The sequence below is a fragment of the Sus scrofa genome, chromosome 14, assembly GCF_000003025.6.
Source record: "Sus scrofa isolate TJ Tabasco breed Duroc chromosome 14, Sscrofa11.1, whole genome shotgun sequence".
In the NCBI taxonomy this organism is placed as follows: domain Eukaryota; kingdom Metazoa; phylum Chordata; class Mammalia; order Artiodactyla; family Suidae; genus Sus; species Sus scrofa.
Window position 1 is genome coordinate 41,174,571 of NC_010456.5, and position 22,882 is coordinate 41,197,452.

The 22,882-nt window shown below is 54.0% G+C and overlaps 1 protein-coding gene across 3 annotated transcripts in view; it reads right to left on the reverse strand.

Annotated features, from left to right (window-relative positions):
• Positions 2,761-22,882, reverse strand: part of FAM222A (family with sequence similarity 222 member A) — a 56,529-nt gene continuing 36,407 nt past the window's right edge. For all 3 annotated transcript variants that reach the window (XM_021072447.1, XM_001929174.7, XM_013982962.2), the window contains one exon: positions 2,761-5,298. In XM_021072447.1, the coding sequence (XP_020928106.1) occupies positions 4,016-5,298 (1,283 nt within the window). In that variant the 3' untranslated portion in view covers positions 2,761-4,015. The remainder of the gene's footprint in view (positions 5,299-22,882) is intronic.

Consider the following 22,882-nt stretch of genomic DNA (forward strand, 5'->3'; position numbering starts at 1 on the left):
AGTGTGTGGGCCCTTTAAGAGCACCCTGGACGCGCATGCGCAGTGCAGCGCCAGGCACCCAGGCGCACGTGGAATCCCAGGCACAGCTCAGAAGTTGCTGCTTCGAGGCAACGCAGCGGTGGAAGTGGGAGCTGGACTAAAGGCCGGCATGAATGAAGAAACACGGAGCCACCCTGGAAAGGTGAGTATCCCCCACCCACATGGATTCTCTCCACTAAGATGTTCGCCGAAGCCGTCCCGCCCCCGCTCCACGCCTCTGGAAAATGGGGTGACCTTCTAATTGTTGTTATGACAGGAAGGGGTAGTAATGAAGGCGGTTTGGGGCCAGCCATGCGTCGCTGCTGAATTGGATGGCCCAGCTTTAAGGGGGATGAACCCCCAAACAGCTACACGGAGAGGAAGAGGAATCTAGCGTCCGAAAGTAAAGGCTTGCAGGTCTGGTGGGAGGGTGTTAGGGGCCGGGATGGATGGGAGCGTCTCCCTTTTTCCTCCTTCACCCAGCATGAAGTTCCAGCAGAGGTGTGGGAGTGGGGCCTGGGCCTGCTTCTGGAGCCAAATAAGCCATATTTGGGGGTCCCTGGTGGTTTTCTAGTCTTTGCATAGCACTGCAGTGTAAGAGCTTAGACTCTGAATCGGAAGGCCCCTGTTACAGCCCAGCTGCTTCTCTGCTCTCCTTCCTCAGCTGTGTGATTTTGGGCAGTGACCGTGCTTCTCTGGGCCTCACTGGCCTCACCTGTGAGGTGGGACCATGCGCCTGAATCACCTGCACCTGAATAGTTGTGAGGCATCAACACCGTTTAGCGCTGAGCCTGGTGGTAGGTCTGCCTCCAGTAACCAGGCTGTTGGTTAACAGTGACAGTGACACTGTTTGTGGTTATCACCTGTGTGATATGGAACAAAAGTGGTTGTATAAAGCACAAGGGTGAGGCTGGAGAGTGATGAGGCTGGAGGGCCCTCTGAGATCAGTTAGCTCACCCCCCAGGGAGAAGAAAAGGGGCGAGGCAGCTGGGGAGCTGGTGCTAGGACAGGGCCGGAACTCCCCCCGGACCCAGGCCTGGACCAGCTGTGCCCTGTGCCCCCACCTGCTCTGCTCGCAGACCCATCCCTCAGAGAGTTATAGGGGCAGGTCCTCAGCCCAGATCTCCGGATGTGAGGGACCTGGCCTGGAGGGTGGCTCCAGTCTTGACTTTGTCCCCTTCCCTGACGTCCCAGTGTGGGTGGGCCTGGTGTGTGGCCCCAGGACAAGGGGAACTGGGCTACCCGGAGGTGGTGCTGAGGTGGCAGCTGAGCCACAGGGTACCCCACCCAGCCCCAAACCTGACTATAGGGCCTGCTGGTCTGCTCTCTTGTGAACCCACACTGTGCTGTAGGCTCCCTGAAGTCTGTCTCTGGTTTTGGTGCTGCTGCCTTTGGGGATGGACTGGTTCAGGGTTAAAGTGGCAGTGGTAGGATGTGGACTCATGTCTAGTTCACCGGAGGCCGGGTGGCCCTGGGCACTGTGATGCCCCCAGGCCTGCTTCAGTGTTGCTTGAGGAGCCAGGGTGTGGGCCTTGATGCCAGAACCTGGCTCCCTCTTTTACCATCCTCGTGGGCAGCCGTTTCTTAGATTCTCTGTGTCCTCATCTGTAAAACGGGGATGATTTTTTTACATACCTGAGGGGGTTGTTCTCAGTTATGTGAGGTCAGAAGCACACTTTGTTTACATCCTGTTTGTGATGACTCCCGGTGGCCTTCCACACGGTGTGGACTCCCTGGCTGGTTGCCCAGCGGGACGCCTGTTCCTGCTTTCCGGGACACGCATGATGCATTTGGATCAGTGACCCAGCTCAGCAGGGCCCAGATCCCCACATGGACACAGCCTCTTCCACTCAGAGCCTCTGTGTCTGCCAGGCTCAGGGATCTAGCCTTAGGGATATGTCCCCATTGTCCCTCCTCCACCCAGAACCTTGTCACGCCAGGCATCTGGACAGGGCTCCATGCATGGGGCGGGGGGAGAGGCCTGAGTCAGACTGGGGGCTCCCCACTTCCCCTCTGTTCAGACGCCTGGGAGAAGGGGGGACAGGACATGAGGGAGAGTCCTTGCTGTGGGGTTTGGAACCCCAACTTTCCACAGACTTGCTGTGTGACCTCAGGCAGGTCGCTTCACATTTCTGAGCCTCAGCTTCTTCCTCTAGGACACCCCCTCCCTTGCAAGCAGTGGTGAGGCTCCAGTGAGATGCTGTGTATAGAATACCCAGCACACAGTAAGTGCCTGATAAATGATGAGACTCCTGAGGCAGGGGTGATCTCCTGACATCCCCAGGCACCAGGGCACAGGGCGGGTGTCTGCTGGGGGTGGCCAGGCAGATGGCCGCTGCTTTGGCCTGAACCTAGCCATGCTGCCTCCAGGGAGGCATTGGTGTGCCAGGCACAGAGGAAGAGCTGGGAAGGTATTTAGTGATGCAGGGGGCTGCCAGCCCCAGATCACCTCTGTACCACTCAGGGAACAAGCCAGAGGGGCCCGGCCTCAGTTCTGTCTTGGCTGCTCTCTGGACCCATTGCTGGCCCGATTGAGTGGCTGACACATCAACAGGGTAAATGATGATGTCCACTTAGAAAGAGCTGGAGGAGTAAATGAAACATCGCATACAAAGTGGCCCAGAGCAGGAGGTGCCAGGAGGCTTCTGAGGGCGCCAAGCCAGTTAGCAGGGGAGGGGACAGCTAGTTTTACTCCTAAAGGGGAGGAAGGAAGAAGGAACAAAAACAAGAGCTACAAAACAATCCCACAGCTGAGACACCATCTGTGTTTTCCTTTTTTTTTTTTCTTTCTCTTCGTTTTTAAAACAATATAGTGCAGACTGCACTTCTCACAGTAGAATATAATGGTCAATTTTAGTATAAAAAAAAAACATTCTCAGAGATTTGTAAATGCACTTAGTGCTTGAACAGGCCTTGGAGAGAGATACAGTACCGCTTCCAGAGTGCCAGAGGGGCCAGGACTTGGGGAAAATCAGGCTTCGGGGACCTAATGGGGGGGCCCCTGCCTGCCTTTCCCCTCATGGTGTGGGGCAGGCCTTGGAGGGCGGCTTGCAGGAAGGGAGTTGCATTGGCTCTCCCGATTAAAACCAGCAGGTAGCCCCCTTGCTAGGAGAACCCCTGAAGGAGGCAGGGTCTGATCCCTCTGACATTGTAGCCCCTGTGGTGCCTTTGTGCGAATAGGTAAATGGTGCCCCTTCCTCGAGATTCAGAAAATTGCTGTAATAAATATACAAGTTTAGGATGCAAGTGGTGTCTCCTTGGATGAGTTGCCCTTGTGCAGTACATAGCCTGCACAACTGTGCCCAGCAGCCCTGTACGATGTACTGGAGGGAAGAGGGCAGGTGGCAGTCCAGGTTTTGGAGGATGGCGATGGGATTCTGGGTTGGGAAGGAATGGTGGGGAGGAGAAGAGAGCCTAGGAAAGGAGGAGCAGGGGGACCAGTGGTCCAGAGCCTCTATTGGATTAGAGGACTGGGCAGTGAGGGGCGCTGTGGGCCCAGTGACTTCCTGTAGGTCCCCTCTGCTCTTTTTCTGGGAGGCTGGGGAGCTTGCGTCGGGGAGAAACTGGCTGAGCCCTGGGGGCTGCTTTGTCCCTACGCTGACTCTAGACCAGCCTATTCACATTTCCTCCTGCATCCCACTGTAGCCGGAGCCCCTCTCCTGGAGAGCCAGGAACCACCATTCCTGTGTTTAAATGGTTCCTCTCTCCCTGCTCTGCCAGCTTGGATGGAGGAAGATGTGGACGTCAGTGGCTGCCCTGGGCCCTCCCCGCATCCCGGGGCAGACCACCCTGGGTGGGGAGGGACCTTGGCGAGTGAGGTCACCTTGCCACTCCCCATCGGGTGGCCACATGGCAGCAGCCAGCCCGGCTTCCCTATGGGCATCCCCGGGCACTCGGACACAGGGCAGGGCTGGCCCCCCTACGTGCCGCCCACCCTGTTCTGCAGCCTGCCTCCCCCCCTGGCGCCCCGTCAGTCTGTGCATCTGTCGGGCAGGCCTTATCTGTAGACGGGCAGGCGGATGTGGGCGTGCTGGTGGTCGAGCAGCCGGGGCACAGCCACCGTCTCGTAGCCCTTGCCGAGCATCTGCTCCTTGATGCAGGGCGGCCGGATGTCGTTGATGAGATACTCCAGCGACTGCAGGGAGCTGCTCAGCACGGCCGTGTTGCACACGCTCTTGCTGGGTAGGCCTGAGAGGGTCTCCGCTGGGGGCCCCGCCAGCTCCCTGGCTGCCCCCGGCCCCAGCTCGGTCACCGCCACTGCCGCCGCCGCTGGGTTGTAGCAGTCGCTGGTGGGGGTCACCAGCACGCTGTTCCAGGGGGTGGCGAAGTACTGGCCCACGGTGAAGCTGGCGGGCAGCCCCACGCCGCAGTTAAGGGGTGACCCGCTAGCCCGCTCATACACCCGTCCTGCACAGGATTCAGGGGACTTGCTGGCCACTGCACCACCACTGTATGCCCTCAGTGGCTGGGGTGGTGGTGGGGGCGGCTTCTGTGGCCACAGCAGGTAATCCAGGCCACCCTCCGCGTACCCCGCAGGCTTGGTGGCCCCAGCCAACGTCAAGGCCGGTGTGCTTCCCTGGCCCAGCTCGGTGCCTTTGCGGCAGTCGGGCAGGCCGGCGGTGGCCGAGTAGGCCATGCTGGGGAAGCTGGGCATGGGGCCATGCTTGGCCGGGCTGGGGTGGGGAACGGCCACGGCCTGGCAGGCGGCAGGCGCGGCGCCCGGGGCCTGGCACTGCTGGTTGAGCTGGTAGAGGATGCTGTGGATGGAGGGCAGGTTGGAGGGCGGCAGGGGCAGGCCGCGGCCGGGCAGGGGGATGACAGAGGCGGCGGTGGCGGCGGCCGCGGGCAGGCCGGGCGGCGGGGCGGGCACCTCGGGCGGCTTGGGGTAGGCCAGGGGCCCCAGAGTGCTGGGTGCTGGATAGGGCGCGATGCCCACCTGCACGGCGGCTGGCGACAGCTTGGTCCGCTTGCCCTCGGCGCTCTTGAGCACGCTTTTGGCGGGCCCAGCAGGCGCAGCAGCGCCGGAGGAGGAGACGGCGGCCTTGACGATGGCCAGCAGGCCCTGGTAGCCGGCCGTGTGCTGCGGGTAGGGGCTGTAGCGCTGGCCGCTGGTGTCATAGCCGTTGACGGTGCGGCTGAGGTGCTTGTGCTGGGGCACGCGGATGTTGGTGGGGAAGATCTTGATGGAGAGCGGGCTGTTGGCCACCTTCTCGGCGTAGGCGTCCAGCTCGGCCGGGCTCGGGTAGCGGGAGGAATGCATGGAGCTGCCCACTGTCTCGCCTGCGGGGACAAGGAATGGGAGGAAGCCCAAGTGAGAGTGGATCCGGCGACACAGGGGTGCCCAGAAGCCACACTGCTCACTGCTCCCAGGAAGGACTCACCAGCCGCCCCACCTCCATCTTTTCTCCTTAGGTCACTCGCTCCTTCACTCCCTCCTTCTAAGGTTTTAAGACTTTAAAACTTCTAAAGTTGACGCTCTGGATCAAAGTGTCAAGGGCGTAAAGGAAATGGCACACATGGTAGCGCACTGTACTTTCAGCAACGGGACCAGTACACACTCAGGGGACACTGAGGTCAGGGGAGAGGCCGGTGCCAGTGCCCCGAGGGCCCCCGTCAGTAACCATGCCAAGCAGCGGGGACTCCTGGTACTGGCACAGGTGAGCTGGAACCCTGCAGCATGTGCTCATTGGCACTGCTGGGTCGCCACCCCTTAAGGCTCTTTGAGATTCATTGGGCTGGCATCAGGGCAGTCCATTCTTTCGTATGGCTGTGTGGTGTTCACTGTGACTACATCGCAGTTTGCTCGTCCTTCCTGCTGTCTATGCCATTTGGGTCATTTCTGGCCTGGGGCTGATACAAGTAGTGCTGTGGCCCCTGGGGCATGGATTCAGTGAGTCCTGCTAGGAATAGGCCCAGGAGCAGAGCTGCTGGGACACAGGGGAGGCCAGAATGTTCAATTCAGGGGAAAATGGCCAACAGATTGCCAAAGAGACTGTTCTGGCCACGCTCCCTGCGCAGAGCACGGGTGTTTCAGGGGCTCCATACTCTCTGTGCCACCTGCGTGGCGCTGCCTTTCATTGTAAGACCACCCTGGTGAGTGTTCATTCCTCCCACCCCTTCACTGGTGCTCTTTTTCCCCATCTGTAAAATGGGATGATGATGGCTCAGTGAACAGAGTCCAGGCCTGGAGCTGGAGAAGCTGCTGCTGTTGGTTTTCATCCTGATGCCTGTAGTTCCTCCTTCAACCAACAGGCAGCTGAGAAGGAGGGATTTTGCTCCTGAAGGCTGCCCATCTCCTCCCAGGGTCTGCTTTCCTCCCCGCCCTGTGGGTACTCCTGGGGCCCAGTAGCGACTCCCAAGGGAAACTTGGAGGGGGGTGTTCACCACTCTGAGCCTCAGTTTCCTCATCTGTAAAATGGGGCTATGCTGCTGCTAACACTACCTCCCAGAGTGGCCGTGAGGGTTTAACGATCCTTGCAGTGGATCCATAGCAGAAGTGGGTCTCTTTAAGTGTGGTAAGACCTTTCCCTGTCTCCCGGGCACAAGCATCTTCCCAGGAGAGGAAGGGGCAAGGTTTGTGCTCGGGTGGGCATGGCACTGTGGCTGGGACAGAGTATAGACCCCCACTACCTTCCTGAGGAGGCTATACACCACATCCCACCTTTCCTGTGTCTCATCCCTGACCCCCTTCGTGGGCTCGCAGCCAGCCTGAGCAAAATGCGCGCTAAGATGGAGGAGGTGCAGGCAGCATGGGGATGTGGGGGAGCCTTAACCCCGGGGGCTTCAGAGACTGCATTCTGGAAGAAAGAGCATCCCTGCTAAGGTGATGGTGACAAGGGTGAGGAAGGAGGAGAGGAGAAATTTTACACGGGCAAAGCTCTAGAGGGGAGGTAGCCTGTCCCAGGTGGGAGCTATGAACCCAGGGAGGAGAGAAGCCCAGAGTGGACACGTGGGGGGAGGGGAGACCATGATAAGCAGCTCAGGAGGGTGCTGGGCCTGAGCAGGGCGTTTTCCCTGTGGGGCAGTGGCTCTCAGTGGTTCTGCCCCCAAGGCACACAGGCAATGTCTGGAGAAGGGTTCAGTTTCTCATAACATGGTGAGAGGGTGCTACTGGCATCTAGGGTGCACGGGTCAGGGATGCTGCTAAACAGCCTCCAGTGCACAGGCAAGGACCCCACCAAGATAACTGTCTGACCGTGGTGTCACTAGTAGTATGCTGGGAGCCCCGGGCCTTGGCAGCTGTGGGGCAGGGCAGGCCTCCTTGTTAGGAAGATCACTGCCTGGGCCCCAAGGTGTGGGGCTGGGCTCTGGCCTGGGCAGGGCAGCAGAGAGCAAAGAGGTCGTCAGTCAACACCAGGTACCCTAGGGCAGGGCCTCCCCATCCCTGGGCCTCACTTGGGCAGGGCAGGTGGAGCCGACCCTGGACCCCCATCCTGACCCTGCCTGGGGCAGCCCCCCTCCTAAGTGGCCTAAAATAAACTCAGTGTGGAGAATGGAAATGTCACTTTGGCCAACGGGGGAATCTTTCTCTGAGATTGGATTTAAACTACATTATACAAGCAATTTCATGGGCACTTAGCGCCGCTCGGAGAGTCCCGCAAAAAAGGGACCAGCTCTTCATTTACCAGCCATAAATCAGCAGTTGCTATAATGAGCACAAAAATGTCACTTTTATGCAATTTTACAGATGAACAAAACTGGTGAAATTAACTGTGGTAACCTACTATAGTCAGCAAAAGCAGCTGCCGGGGGAAAAAAAATTATATCTGTATGTATTTTTGTTCCCCTTAAACTCTCTTCCCAAGCAAGTTTCTGCCATTGTGGTGTGAAAACTCATTTGTCCTCACCATTATACTTTCATTTGGAGTTTATCTTGAGTATCCAATGAGCCACCAACTGTGAAAATGATTAAATCTACAAAATCTATCTAATGGATGGAATAAATTAGGTGTTTAAAACCTTAAGAAGACGAAAAAAGGAGCAATGCCTGTTACTAGTTCCCATTCATTGAAAGAAGGGTCCAGCCCCCCGCTGGTCAGCAGGGTGGGTTGGTCCCTCCAGCGTTTGTTGGAGCCAATGGCCCTGTGACACGGAGGCTGTCCTTTGGCGAGCGCTTCATCTGTGCAAGGCTCCGTGCCTGGAGTTTTCCCTAATGCCTCTTGTCTGGAGCATTGGACAGCTCCAAGAGGTGGGAGGTGGTCCCATTTTATAGATAAGGGAGCAGACAGGTTGTGGCATTTGGCAGGTGACTTCTGAGATCTGTCCCTGACCCCAGTGATCCTGACCTCATGGTGCCCACGCCAATGGGGCTGACCTGTGTGACCTATAAGATACTGTGGAAGTGAAGGAGTGTGACATCGGGGCTGCATCTCAAAAGGCTTTGTTGCTTCCTCCCCTCACTCTCTCTCGGCTCACTGGCTCTGGGGAAGCAGCTGCCCGTGAGGACGCTGGAGCGGCCTGTGGGGAGGTCCACAAGGAGGTGGACTCCTGCCAGCAGCCTCAGAAGCCTCCTCGGAAGCATGTCCTCCAGCCCGGTTGAGCCTTCAGATGACTGCAGCCCCTGCCAACATCTGCCTGCAGCCTCATGAGACACAGAGCGGAACTACCGGGCCAAGCAGCTCCTGATCCAGGAAACCATCCAAGATTATTTTAGGCCACTAAGTTTTGGAGCAACTTCCTGCCTGGCAATAGAGACCTAATCCAGGCCCTCACTTGCCAGAGGAGGAAATGGGGACTCAGGGTTTCCCAGGAACGCACAACCGGCAGGGGCAGAGCTGGGGTTTGGATCCAGCCTATGTGCCTCCCACATCATCGTCACCCTGTCTGTGCCCAAGGCTGAAGCTGGGAGACTCAGGAGGGCCCCCTTCTTGTTCCACAGAATGAGGAGGCAGAGTGTCCAGAGGAGGGACCTTGGAGGCAGCCTGGAGGCTCAGAGAGGCGGAAAGGGACCCATCAGGAGCCACATGGCTGGGCGGCTCTCATGCCTGCCCTCACCTTCTAGAGACTTGCCCACTGGCGGCCTGGGCAGGCCTCTCTGGACATGTGCTTGCCTTTGGGTGGGCGTGGACCCAGAGTCACCCAGGGTCCCCCCAAGAGTTGCGTCTCAAACCTGGCCCATCCCGGTGCCCCTGTAAGCTCTGCCTCACAGCTTGTTCCTTGAACGCCTTTCTCCTGAGCCACCCCAGGTGCCTCAGACCCACCCCTGGCGCCTTTTCCACTGGGGTACAGTGGCTGTGGGCCGGTGTGGGGATGGTCTCTGGCCACTTGAGCCAGGCTGGGCCCCTGATGTTCACTTGGTGAAGGCTCCAGAGGTGTCTTGGGGAGACCCTGGAGGTGGGCCCAGCCACCAGTGTTCAGTGCAATTGCGCAGCACCGTTTTGGCAAATGTAATGACCCAAAAAAGGCCTTACGGGAAGGAACCAGCCAAGCAAGCCGTGCCAGGGCAGGCTTCTAAGCAATAGTGGGGGGCAGGGGAGCAGTGTTCATGGGCTTATGAACCCCATGGGCCCCCTGGGTCCCTGATTCCCCAAGTTGGCCTAGGGGACCCCAGCGGAGGTTCCTTCAGTGCCCGGTTCATTCCGACTGCCCGGGCTCATCCTTCTCCCCACCACACTGGGCTCCCGGACCCGGCTTATTCATTGGCGCCCCCACCACCCACAGGACATGTAGTAGGAGCTCAGGAATGATGTGCTGAGTGAGGGATGGCGCTGTGGCCGGAAGGACCCATTCAGCTTGGGAGCCCCTGTTCACAGTACTTGGAGAGTTGGTCCTGGGAGAAGCTAAGCCAGAGGCAGCCCTGCGGCCCCCAGAAAAGCCCTGCCCCCCACCAGCCCTGCTCCCCCAATGTTTTCTGAGCTCCACCTGTGCGCAGGTGCCATCCTGGTGGTGGAGGGCAGTCAGAGAAAACCAAAGTCCCTGCCCTCATGGAGCTGACGTCCAGCCGGGGGTGACAGTACATTACATGTCAGGGGACAGTGGGCCCTGTGAACAAGCAGGGAGCAGGTATGTAGTGTTAGATTGTGTCCACACCTCTCTGGCCCTCTTCCCACACAGAGAGGAGCCAAACTTTCCTTTACTTGAACTAACTCAGCAACTCCATTCTACTGAACGGAATGCGGCAGAGGTGGCGCTGGTGACTGTCCTGGCTCCATCCTGAAGGTGTGTGGCTTCCGCCTAGAGACCCTAGTGGGTCTCTCTCAGGATGCCCACTCCTGGAGCCCAGGCTGTGTGGAGAGGCTACGTGTGGCTTTTTTAGCTGGCAGCTGCCTGGTGAGTGAGGGAGGGGGCCTTCCAAAGACCCCAGCTTGGGTCTACCAGCAGGCCCCCTCCCCAGTGACATCATGGAGCAGATACCACCCCATGGTGCCCTGTCTACGTCCTGAGCATATGAGATGGCTGTGGGTGGCCACTGAGCTTTGCGGTAATTTGTTACGCAGCAGAGTAACCAGGACAGCAGGGGTGGGGGTAGAGAGGGACGGGATGGAGGGGCGCTTGGTTTGGTTGGGGATCAGCGCAGGAGGCTTTCCTGACAAGGTGGCTTTTCAGGGGGTGGAAGGAGGTGAGGGCGAGCCGCCTGGATGTCTGATGAGAGAGAGATCTCGGCAGTGGAGGCAGGAGAGGCTGAAGGGAGTGGGCGGGTGCCTGTCGGTCAGTGGAGCCAGTGGGGGACGGTCCTAGGAGATGGTCCTGAGAGGCAGGGGACGTTCAGTGCAAATTGGCCTGTGCCATTGAGACACCCAGCTTTGCTCCACATTGGAGGGCTGGGAGCAGAGAAGGGATGTGACCTGATGTAGGTTTTGATGGGACCCCCCACTCCCCCAAGCCACTGGGTGGAAAAGAGGAAGAAAGACATTAGGAGGAAACCTTCCTGGGAGCAACCTGACTGTTCCCTGGAGATAGAGCACCCAACTGGCCCCCAGCAGAAACCTGCCGTGCTGGACACTCACATGGAGTTTTGTGAAGGCTCTAACGATTGGGGAAGTGGGTATAGTGCAGGGGTGTGGAAAGAGGAGGTTCCAAAGGGGGCTGTGCTGCACACGCCCCCATCTCCCTCCTTCTCTAAGGTAAAGGAGTTCTGTTGTGGCTCAGTGGATTACAAACCCGACTCGTATCCAAGAGGATGTGGGTTCGATCCCTGGCCCTGGTCAGTGGGTTGAGGATCTAGCTTTGCTGAGAGCTGTGGTGTAGGTCATGGATTCAGCTTGGATCTGGCGTTGCTGTGACTGTGGTGTAGGCTGGCAGCTGCAGCTCTGATTGGACCCCTGGCCCGGGAATTTTCATATGCCGTGGGCGTGGCCCTTAAAAAAAAAGACTTTAAAGAAAAAAGCTCGGATGCCAACAGCAGCTGGCCTGGGAAAGGGGCATTTTTTCTTTTCTCTGTGCTTTTCGGTATTTGCTGGTGGCCAGCCTTGCCCGAGTACTCCTTCAGGATTTGGGGAAGGGCAGGCACAGGTGCCCATACCTCCCAGGGTCCAGCCTGCCCTTGGCCTCTGCCTCACGCGGCCCTGCTTCAAAGCATCCTCTGCTTGCCTTGGCCTTGAGCAGCCTGAGGCTCCCTGGCTCCCCATGTCATCGGGCAGCGTCTGCTCCTGGGCAGAGCACAGGGGCTGGTTGGTGCCTTTTGAGAAGGCGTCACGGTCAGATCCCAGCTTTGCCACACATGATGTGGCTCCAGGCAGGCCCCTGCCCCTCTCTGCACCTTGGTTTCCTCTTGTGTAAAATGGGGATGATCCTGTGCCTGCCACAGTTGTTGGTGATGAATTCACTTACAGTCTCTGCTGCCTTGCCTCTCTCAGCAAAACCCTCCCATGAGCCCCCATTCGTGTGAAGTCTGAGCTGCTCAGGGCCACCTGGCCCTGACCTCCCTTGCAGCACCCCCACAAACCCCTGGATGTCTGCATGGTGTCGCCGGGCCTCCTCTCCTGCTGATGGTCCCCATCTGTGGGGTGCTGCCTCTGGGCCTGGCACTGCCCCAGTCACCCAGGGCCTCGCCCTTCTCCAGTCCCATGGTGGCCTCTGAAGGTGGGCCCTGCGTTTCAGAAGAGGTTGGATATTCAGGGAACCAGAGTATCAAGTCGGGGTTGCAAACACAAATCCCCGCCTGCTTTTGCTGACTGCTGGTGCACAGAGGCCCAGGCAGGGCAAGGACTGAGGTGGACAAGGCATGCTCCACCCAGATGGGCTCTCTTTTCAAACAGTGTTCAGACCCCAGCAGGACAAACCACACACCGTGGGCAGGTTGTGGCTTGTGGGCCACCAGTGTGAGACCTCTGGTGGCAGAGAAAGGATCCCTGAGCCAGGATTTAAGCCCCGGGCATGTCCTCTGGGCCGCTGCCCTCCACCTCTGGGCGCCACGGATGCTGTGGCTAGACTGGTCTTTCAGGTCGGTGCTGATGGCCTGGACCCCCTGCTCTTCTGCTCTGTGTCTCTCTCTCCCCTGCCCCACACCCCGGGAAGAAGTGCTCCATCTCCGGGTCTCCCCACCCCCACGCCACCCAGTACCCGATCAGGAGGGGTGAATCTGGGATGGGATAGAAGTGTCCATGCAGCTCCTGATGCACAGCAGGCGCCTGAATTGCACACCAGGAGGATGAAGAGGTGCTGCTTACACCCCATGGTCTGCCGGCTCTGAGCCTCCTGGTCAAAGCCAAGGTGCATCCCCCCGCCCCAGGCAGCCTTCCTTGCCTGCCCCCCAGCACTCCCCTGCTGTCACTGTTGACTTGTTTCCTGGGTGGATTGGGGGCCTTTGCGGGCAGACCCTGGATCCCGTGTGCAGACACAAAGGTGGCCCCCAGTGAGCAGGGCCACCCCCGCTCTTGCCCCCTGCCTGCCTGCGGTGGCCCCTGTGAGAACCTCGTTGGGAAATTTAAAAGGCTGCCTGGCTGGCTGGCAGTGCGGGCGAGCGTTGCTGCCATTAAGTTAATGTTATGGACCTTTTACAGGTGTGTTAAATAGACGCAGTTCTTAACGAGTATATTAAGCCAATTAAAAGCAGCCCTTTGAGTGGGATTTAATGTTGCTACAGGGAGACACAAGAGTGGGCCTCGGCAGCCCCCTGCCTCCTGGATGCTGGAGGGGGGCCCAGGCAGGGGAGGGTTCTGCCGCGGAGACCATGGAGGGGTGATCAGCTCGGGCTCCGGCTGGAGGCCGTCCAGCTTGGCCACTTGCTGTGGGTGACCTTGGGCAGCCCCTGAACCGTGAGCCTCAGTTTCTCATCTGCAAGGGGCTGAAGGGGTGGGCACGTCAGGGGCTGCTCAGGTCAGTGTGATGCTCTGCACTGGCAGGGGCGTGGTACCTGCTCAGGGGGCAGGTGGAGGTGGGAAGGGGTGGCCCAAGCTCCAGGCTTCTCTGTGGGAGCCCAGTCAGCTACCGGACAGACGCCAGCCCCTGTCCAGCCAACAGCTTCCTACTGACCACTGCATTGCCTGCCCCCTCCCCAGAGTTGTTCCCTCAGTGGGCCTCAGACTTTCTGACTGTAAAATGGGGCTTTCCCAGGGCAGGGGTGGGAGACTTAAAGGTGTGCCAGGCATCTGAACACAGTAGGTGCTTTGTGAATGCCACTTCTTTCTCATGCTGTCGTAGATTTTGCCTTCTGCCTCCTCCCTAACAGTATCTGTGCTGAAATGGAGGCCAGGGAGGGGGGGGTCCAGGACAGGAGGGGGCCCCTGGGCATAGGACCTCGCCTGGCCCACAGGGAGGAGCAGCCCACATCTGCATTCCCCTTTGCTGCTGACATTCTGCCCTTGGAGGTGGCAGCCTTCTGAATGCTCAATTAACGTGACACTAATTAGCTGGTGGTACCGGCAGAATCCCTAATGAGGACGCCCAGGAAGGGGGCAGGGGAAGGCAGCAGGGCCAGGGCATCGCAGCTGTTCTCTGGCCTCTGCTGGGAGGGAGGGGGGAAGGGGCAGCGCGGTTGCCAGCCCCCCGACCTGCTTCCAGCCTCAGTCCACTGCCCGGCTGGCAGCCCCAGGGCCTTGGAGGTCAGACCCAGGTGTGAATCCAGGTGCCCCAGTTCCCAGCTGGGGGACCTTAAGGGAGTGACCCCAGCTCCCTGTTTCTCCCAAGTGAAGATGAAATGAGAGGATATGTGTCAGAAGGCTTGGTACACAGTGGTGCTCAGACAAGGCTGGCTGCCTGCCTTCTAGTTCTTTCCGGGCCAGACCAGGCACTGCAGGGTAGGGGTCATCACTGGGCACCACACAAAGGACCTTCCTCTCATTCTCTGAGCGTGTGTGCACACGTGTCCAAGCTCACACACACACGCTCAGATGCCTAGGGTCACACGTGGGAGCCACGTATGCCCAGATATTCAGGGACATGCTACACCCGCAGAGGTAAGTCATTCACATTAAAAAGCAAGAAGTAAAACTATCTCTATTCATAGATGACATAATCTTGCACAGAGAAAATCCAATGAAAAATCTACTAAAAAAAAAAAAAACATTAGAATAAACAAGTCAGCAAGTGTGCAGGATATGAAGGTCAATATAGAGAAATCAATTGTATTTCTATACATTCACAATGAAAAATCCCAAATGAAATTAAGAAAATGCTTCCATATACAAGAGCATTGGGGGAAAAAAAAAAAACCTTAGAATTAAATTTAACAAAAAAGCAAAAGTTATAATCTGAAATTTTTTTTTTGAAAGAAATTAAAAAAGATTTAAATAAATGGGAAGATGTCACACATTCCTGGATTGGAAGACTTAAGATCAAGATGGGAGTTCCTGTCATGGTGCAGTGGTTAACAAATCCGACTAGGAACCATGAGGTTGGGGGTTCGGTCCCTGCCCTTGCTCAGTGGGTTAATGATCCGGCGTTGCCGTGAGCTATGGTGTAGGTTGCAGACGCGGCTTGGATCCTGCGTTGCTGTGGCTCTGGCATAGGCCAGCGGCTACAGCTCCGATTGGACCCCTAGCCTGGGAACCTCCATATGCCGCGGGAGCGGCCCAAAGAAATAGCAAAAAGACAAAACAAACAAACAAAAAAGATCAAGATGGTAATATTCCCTAAACTAGTCTGCAGAGCCAGCACCATCCCTACCAAAATCCCAGATGGCTTGTTTGCAGAAATTGACAGCTGATGCTAAAAATCAGGGGACTCGGAAGACCCAAAATAACTTGAAAAAAGACAAATTTGGACAATCACATTTCTGGTTTTGGCATAGCCAAAAAAAAAAAAAAAAAAAACCCTCAAAATGAATCACAGATCTGAGTGTAGGAGCTACAACTAGAAAACTCTTAGAAACACAGAAATTTTTGCAATGTAGGGTTAAGCAAAAGCCTTTTTAGATACAAAACCAAAAGCACAAGTAACAAATGTTCCCTTCATTAAAATTAAAACCTTTTTTTTTAACGGCCACACCTGTGGCATGTGGACGTTCCCAGGCCAGGGACTAAGTCCGAGCCACAGCTATGGCAACGCCAGATGCTTTAACTTACTGTGCTGGGTCAGGGATCAAACCCACACCTCCACAACGACCTGAGCTGCTGCAGTTGGATTTTTTTTTTTTTTTTTTTTTTTTGTCTTTTGTCTTTTTTTGTCTTTTGTTGTTGTTGTTGTTGCTATTTCTTGGGCCGCTCCCGCGGCATATGGAGGTTCCCAGGCTAGGGGTCGAATTGGAGCTGTAGCCACCGGCCTACGCCAGGGCCACAGCAACGCAGGATCCGAGCTGCGTCTGCAACCTACACCACAGCTCACGGCAACGCCGGATCGTTAACCCACTGAGCAAGGGCAGGGACCGAACCCGCAACCTCATGGTTCCTAGTCGGATTCGTTAACCACTGTGCCATGACGGGAACTCCCTTGCAGTTGGATTCTTAATTGACTGTGCCACAGTGGGAACACCAAAATTAAAACCTTTTCTACTTCAAAAGACATCAAGAGGAAAGTGGAAAAAGCAACCCTAGAATGGGAGAAAATATTTGTGAACCATGAATCCGAAAAGGGATTTGTATCTAGAAAATATAATGTTGTTACAACTTAATAAAAAGATAAGCCAATTTTTAAAAAATGGCCAAAAGAGCAGAACAGACATTTCTTCAGAGAAGATATACAAAGGCCTCTAAGCACATAACAACGATGCTCACCATCCTTAGCCGTTAGGGAGATGCACATCACAGTCACAGTGAGATACCATGTCATCTGCACTAGAATGGCTGGACTCAAAAAGACTGATGCTAACAAGGGTTGTGAGATGTGGAGAAATTGGAACCCTCAGACCCCGCTGATGGAAGTGTCGGATGGCACAACTGCTTTGGGAACCAGTTTGGCAGTTCCTCTAAAAAGTAAGCATAGAATTATGATGTGACCCATCACTTCCACTCCCCAGTATATACTGCAAGAGAAGGGAAAACCTGTATCCACACAGAAACTTTTCTTTCTTTTTTTTTTTTTTTTTGTCTTTTTGTCTTTCTAGGGCTGCACTCGGGGCATATGGAGGCTTCCAGGCTCGGGTCCAATCAGAGCTGTAGCTGCTGGCCTACACCAGAGCCACAGCAATGTGGGACCCGAGCCGCATCTGCGACCTACACCACAGCTCATGGCAACGCCAAATGCTTAACCCACTGAGCAAGGCCAGGGATCAAACCCTCAACCTCATGGTTCCTAGTCGGATTCCTTAACCACTGAGCCACGACGGGAACTCCAACATGCAGAAACGTGTACACAAATGTTCAGAGCAGCATGATTCATAATTTCCAAAAATGTGGAAACCACACAAACATCCACCAGCTATACCTGGATAAACAAAACACGGCATATCCATACAATGGAATGTCACGCGGCAATAATAAGATTGAATTACTGACACCTGCTATAACGTAGATGAACCTTGAAAACATACTACGTAAACATGCCAGACACAGAAGGCCACATATTCTGATTCCATTTATATGAAATGTTCAAAATAGGTAAATCCAGAGAGACAGAAAGTAGCTTAATAGTTTGTCTAGGGCTGTGAGGGGGCTGAGGGGTAGGTGGGGAGTGACTGCTATGGGGTACTGGGTTTCTTTTGGGGGTCATGAGCAAATGGTTCGGAATTTGGTATTGATGATGGTTGCACAACTCTGAATTGATGCTAGTAAGTAGTCATTGGTACAGTTTGAAGAGGTGAATTGTATACCTGTTACTATACAGGTGAGACTTTCCAAAAAAAAAAAATTCTTTTTTTTATCAGTATCTTTGTGTAAAATGTATTTTCCAACTCTCTGTTAAGGGTATAGAGCCTGCGGCCTGTTTTTGTAAATAAAGTTTTATTGGAACCTAGCCACGCATACTCATTTCCGCGTGTCTGTGGCAGTTTTCAAGCTACAAGGCCGCAAGAGCTGAGTAGTTGCAACAGAACCTGTAGGGTCTGCAAGGCCGAAAATAGCGGTGCTTTACAGGAAAAGTTGGCCCACTGTGGCTATAGGGGAGTGGAATTGTGTTTGCTGATGTTCTATCAGCAAATCTTGCTGAGTTCTTCTCTTGCCGTTTCTATGCAGTTTTATTTCTAATCCTTAAAACGTATTAATTCTCCCTGTCTTCCTGAGCCAGCCAGGACCTCTGTACAGTGTGGAAAGGCAGTGATTTGGGTCTTTGTCCCCCTCTGATTTTATCATTCTGGGGGTTGGTTTTCAGTGGAATGCGGTGGATCCTCTGTGATAGAAGGAAAGTACCTGCCATCCCGGTTTGCTAAGAGCTTGTTTTTATTTGTTCCGTCATAAAAGGGGGCTAACTCTATCCGGCCCTGTCCCAGCCGTCACTTCCATGTTGCTGTCCTCCCTTGGGCTTGGTGGGGGAGGCCCCAGACTGTCCCTCCATCCCCCAGGCTGCACTCGGCAACTGCTACATAATTGAATCTGCTGTGCAGCCAGTGGTGAGTTTTTAATTTTATTGGAATTTTAAATTGCTTTGTTTCTTCCGTATTTTATTAGTGTCAGTGGAAGCAGCTGCACCTGCAAGAATGCTCGTGGGGGCAGTGGAGCCAGCTTTGGGGTTCGGGGTGTCAGGTGGGGAGGAGCGGGAGTTGGGGGGAGACCTGCTCCCTCCTCCTCTTGGGTTTGCAAGCCCTTCGAAGCTTCCTCTGTGAAGACGAGAGAGACAGGCTGGAGAACTTCCTATCCCTTTGTGGTGTAGGTGCGGGTAGAGGGGTCCTACCCTCTGAGAGAGATGGAAGCAGATAAAGGTTTTTGTTTGTTTTTTCAGGGCTGCACCTGCGGCACGAGGAGGGTCCCAGGCCAGGGGTCCATCAGAGCTGCAGCTGCTGGCCTGCACCAGAGCCACAGCAACACCAGATCTGAGCTGCGTCTGCGACCTGCACCACAGCCCACGGCAATGCCAGATCCTTAACCCACTGAGCGAGGCCAGGGATGGAACCCACATTTTCAGAGACTATGTAGGGTCCTTAACACGCTGAGGCACAACGGGACTCCTAGGTAAAGGGTTTGAGTCTGCTGCCAGGCCCTGGGGGTTCTGTCTTGTTCTTATTCGCACATCACAGCAGAGAAAACTAAGGCCCAGAGAAGGCCAGTCACTCATGCGGCCAAGACAGAACACTCAGCCCATTCAGGGCACAGCCAGGCCATCTTGGTGGCAAAGCCTGTGCCCTGTGCACGGTGGGTAGAGCAGGGCCGTCCCGCCACCCTCACCCTCAGGGGACTAGCCTGAGGCACAGCGGGGCTGCTTCCCTCACCCAGGCTCTGGCCAGGTGAGGGTGGAGCCTTACACTGATCTCCTGGGGTGGCTGCCTCAGCGCCCCCCTCCCCAGAGGACAGGTCCCTGAGTACATGCACCCCTGGCTCCCACAGTGCCTCCCCCGGGCCTTCTGCCTGGCCCGTACTTTCAGCCGTGTGCCTGACTCAAAGTTTGTGTGTCTGAACCCTAATGAGAAAGACAAATACTTATCAGGGGCACCATCCTGACCAGCTGAGAAAGCCAGGCTTCTGTCCCAGGAGTGGGCGGGTCCCGTTTGGGACCCAGGGACTGGACCCTGCTGGGAGTAGCCCAGGATTTTATGGCCTGAGGTGGGGAAGGGGGAGTGGACTTTTCCTCCCCCCTACATCTTTTCCTTTCTCTCCAGGTCACTTTCTTGGGTCACCTGGAATAGGCTACAACTGCCAGCCACCCCGGCTCCTCCGCCTCACTGACCTCAGGTCCCAGAGGGGTGAACTGCAGACTCAGGCCTCAGGTTCGTTGGGGCCATGTTCTCGGTGCTCGTGGCAGCCCATCCTCATGCAGCCAGGCCACTCTGATCCCATTTCACAGGAAGAAGAGGGAGGAGGGGCTCAGGCTGGGCCACATCTTCTCCCTTTTTTTTTTTTTGGTCTTTTTAGGGCCACACCTGAGGCATATGGAAGTTGCCAGGCTACGGATCAAATGGGCGCTACAGCTGCCAGCCTACACCACAGCAACACCAGATCCAAGCCGCATCTGTGACCTACACCACAGCTCATGGCAACACTGGATCCTTAACCCACTGAGCAAGGCCAGGGATCAAACCCACATCGTCATGGATACTAGCTGGGTATGTTACCACTGAGCTATGCTGGGAACCCCTCTGCCACTGGGTTTTTGACATTATCACATATTGCCAGAGCTTATGGCTTCTTAAGTCCATCTGATCTGACCCCTCACTTTACAGAAGGGAGAACACACACCCCAAGAGGCTGATTGACTCATCCAAGGTCATGCTACACGTTCCCCAGTCAAGACCCTTCTCCTTTGGTGAGAAACACAGTGCAGCCTGAGGTCTGGTCATGCAGCTCAAGGCCAGCCCTTCCTGTCTCAGTCAGTGCTGCCTGGGGGCCACAGGGACAGGAGGGTCAGCCTGGGCTTGAATGCCCAGGAGCCTTGTCTAGGCCTTGACCGGGGCCGCAAGGCGCCCAATTCAATTTGCTTATCTCCCTTCCTGCCTCTCTCTTTCCTGTGCTCTTCAATTACAGAGTCGGTGTCTTTTCCAGTAAGTGCATAGATGCCAAGGGTCTGAGTGGGCAGTGGAAGCCCACATTCTCTAGTTCCAGCCTTGGAAAGAAGGACCAGCCCAGGACATGGTGCCCATAGGGCAAGACAGGAAATCCTGCACCTGGATGGTAGCAATCAGAGGCTAAAATGCAGTTTGTTTGAGCCAGCAATCCCACCCTGGAAGAGTCTTTTTGCACAGATATTCACACAGGTAACAAAGATGATGTTCACGGCAGCACTGTTCGGAATAGCAAGAGACTAGAAACAACCTAAATGTCCTCCAGCGGGGAGATGGTTAAAAACACTGTGTTCCTCTGTACAGTGGAATACAACGAGGGCGGTGGGGGGGAATCATCTCCAAGATGTATCGGGCGGGGTGGGGTAGGGGGAGGCCAGGAGCTGAGACGCGTGTCAGGGTGCGAATGTTCACAGAAAAGGTGCTTTACTGCCCCTGCTACACGCACGCATGTTTCAGGAGGGTGTTTTAAGAAACTGGGAAGGAGAGTTATTTTTCACTGTAAATTCTCATGCTTCTTGAATTTTTCCATGGACAATCTATTCAGTGAAGTAGCTAATTTTATAAAAGAGAATGTGCTCTCCCTGGAGGCCATGGAAAAGGAGGGAAGGGGGCTGTGCCTGGAAAATGTTTTTCCTTGAAACCGAAAGCTATGCCAGATGATCTGTCATTGTTCCGTTTTTGATGAGGCAGACAAATATTTCTCTAAACCCCTATCTCTGAACGAACACCATCAGAGGACCTTCAGTTCTGAGGATGTCAGTGTAACATCTTCGAACCCCCTTGTCTTTCTGGAAATAGCCTCCAGAGGCAAGTTAATCAAAATTGAACCAGCACAGGACCTAATCAAAATATATCAGAAAAGTAAAAGGCAAAACATAAGGAACGGTTGGCAAAATCCACTTTCCGTCAGAAAAACGTGGCCCCCGAAGAGGTGAGGATTATGGCCCAATATTTCATTGTGAAGGAAACAATGTTATAAGCAACTGTCTCTATAAAGCAACAAATGCAAAGAGTAGGGGAAGAAAAACTTAGGAGAAAGGGAACGAGCATGGGGGCAGGGGCGGGGGAGGCAGCGTCACAGAAAACAGGACGACAAGTGAGCAAAATGAAAGGAAATGAGGAGTCAGGCATAATCAGAAGAGGGGACACAGGGCAGATGGGCAGAAGACGGCCAATCTGCGCTTAGCTAGAGTCCCCAAAAGAAGGAAATGGAACAGAAGCCATGGATCTGCCTGTCGAAAGGCACAGACTGTTCCAGGAAAACCAGTCTGAACGGACAACTCCAAGACACAGGCTGCTAAAGTAACGACATGAGTGACGTGGAAAGATCAAAATGAAATATAAAGAAGGAAGAATCAGGCTTTCACTTCTCCATGGCAACATTCAACATTAGACTAGAACAACGTCTACAAGAACTCCTCAAGGAAACAGAGTGACCCAGGGATTATTTCTTTTTTGCTCATTCAAGTCGAAAAGTCAACAGACAGACCCTTCTGAATGTGTGGGAATTCCAGGAGTGTTGTTTACAGGAGACACAAACTGAGGGCAACTTCAGATGATGGAAGAACAAGGCAAAAGGACTGGTGGTGAGCCCAGACCCTGTTTATCTCAGATGGAAATGACTGGTGATGCGACCGGACGCTAACCTCACAAGCCGTACGAATAGGTAATGGTATCTCACTAAGAAGAGCGGGCGTGGGGAAAGAGGGGGACAGGAGTCTAAGTACATAGTGTCCTCCTTTTTAAGAGCTGGAATCAAAAGATATTTAAAGCTGATGTCAGGTCACAGAGCTTTAAAAGGATGAAGTGAACTCTGAGAAACTGTTGTAAAGAGAAAAATAAAATATGCTAAGTTCATGATTATGTTCCTCTTAGGGTCGATGGAATTGATGCTGTTCCCAAGAAACAGAGAATTAGGGGATTATTTAACATGACACCACTAGATCAAGGATACCAGCCTTCCCTATGATTAGTTGGTACACAAAACAGAGACCGTAGATCACACAGGGAAAGACGTTTCAAAGCCATTAAGAGAAAGCACAGCATGACTGAACTAAGACCTGACATCGTTATATCAGTAAATGTAAATGGGCTAAACTCTCCTATTAAAAATTTTTAAAAGGCATTTAGATTGGATCACAAAGCTTAATTCAACTCTATGTTCTATGAGTCACATTTAAACAAAGTAATTCAGAAGGTTGAAATAAAAGGATTGGCAAAGGTTTCAAGAAAAACACGAGTTACAAAAGCATCTTAATAGGCAGTTACCATCTTAGTAGATAAAACCAAATCCAGGCCAAAAAGAATTAAATACAGCAAAGAAGGATGCAATTCACTATTAAGATTTAAGGTATTAATATCTGTGCATTAAATAACATTATTGCATCACCATTCCTAAGGCCAAAGCTTTAGGTACTACAAGAAGAAATAGACTGACACACGTTAGTGGTAGGCATCTGATTCATTTCTCTATCCATGACAGGTAAGTAAGGATACACAAGATCTAACTAATGTGATCAGTGAGGTAAATACAGCTGGAAAACACCAAACTCTGAATCATGAAAACAAAGCCACAACTTTTCAAATCCCCATTAAAAGTCACAAAACTTGCAAAATGACCATCGATTATAGCACAAAGAGAGGACTTCACTGAAGTCCAAAAAAGTAGAAATCATAGACCATATTCTCTGATTATGAGGCAAGAGAACTATAACTAACAAAACGCAAAAGCACCTACTACCTGGGTGGATAGATGGAACTCAAATGATACTGAAATCAAAGCCCAAATTATAAACTATCTAGAAAATACTGATAATAAAAATACTATATATTAAAACCTATAGGATATAGCCAAAGCAGTGCTCAGAGGATTCAGAGCCTTAATTTTTCTTTTTTTCTTGC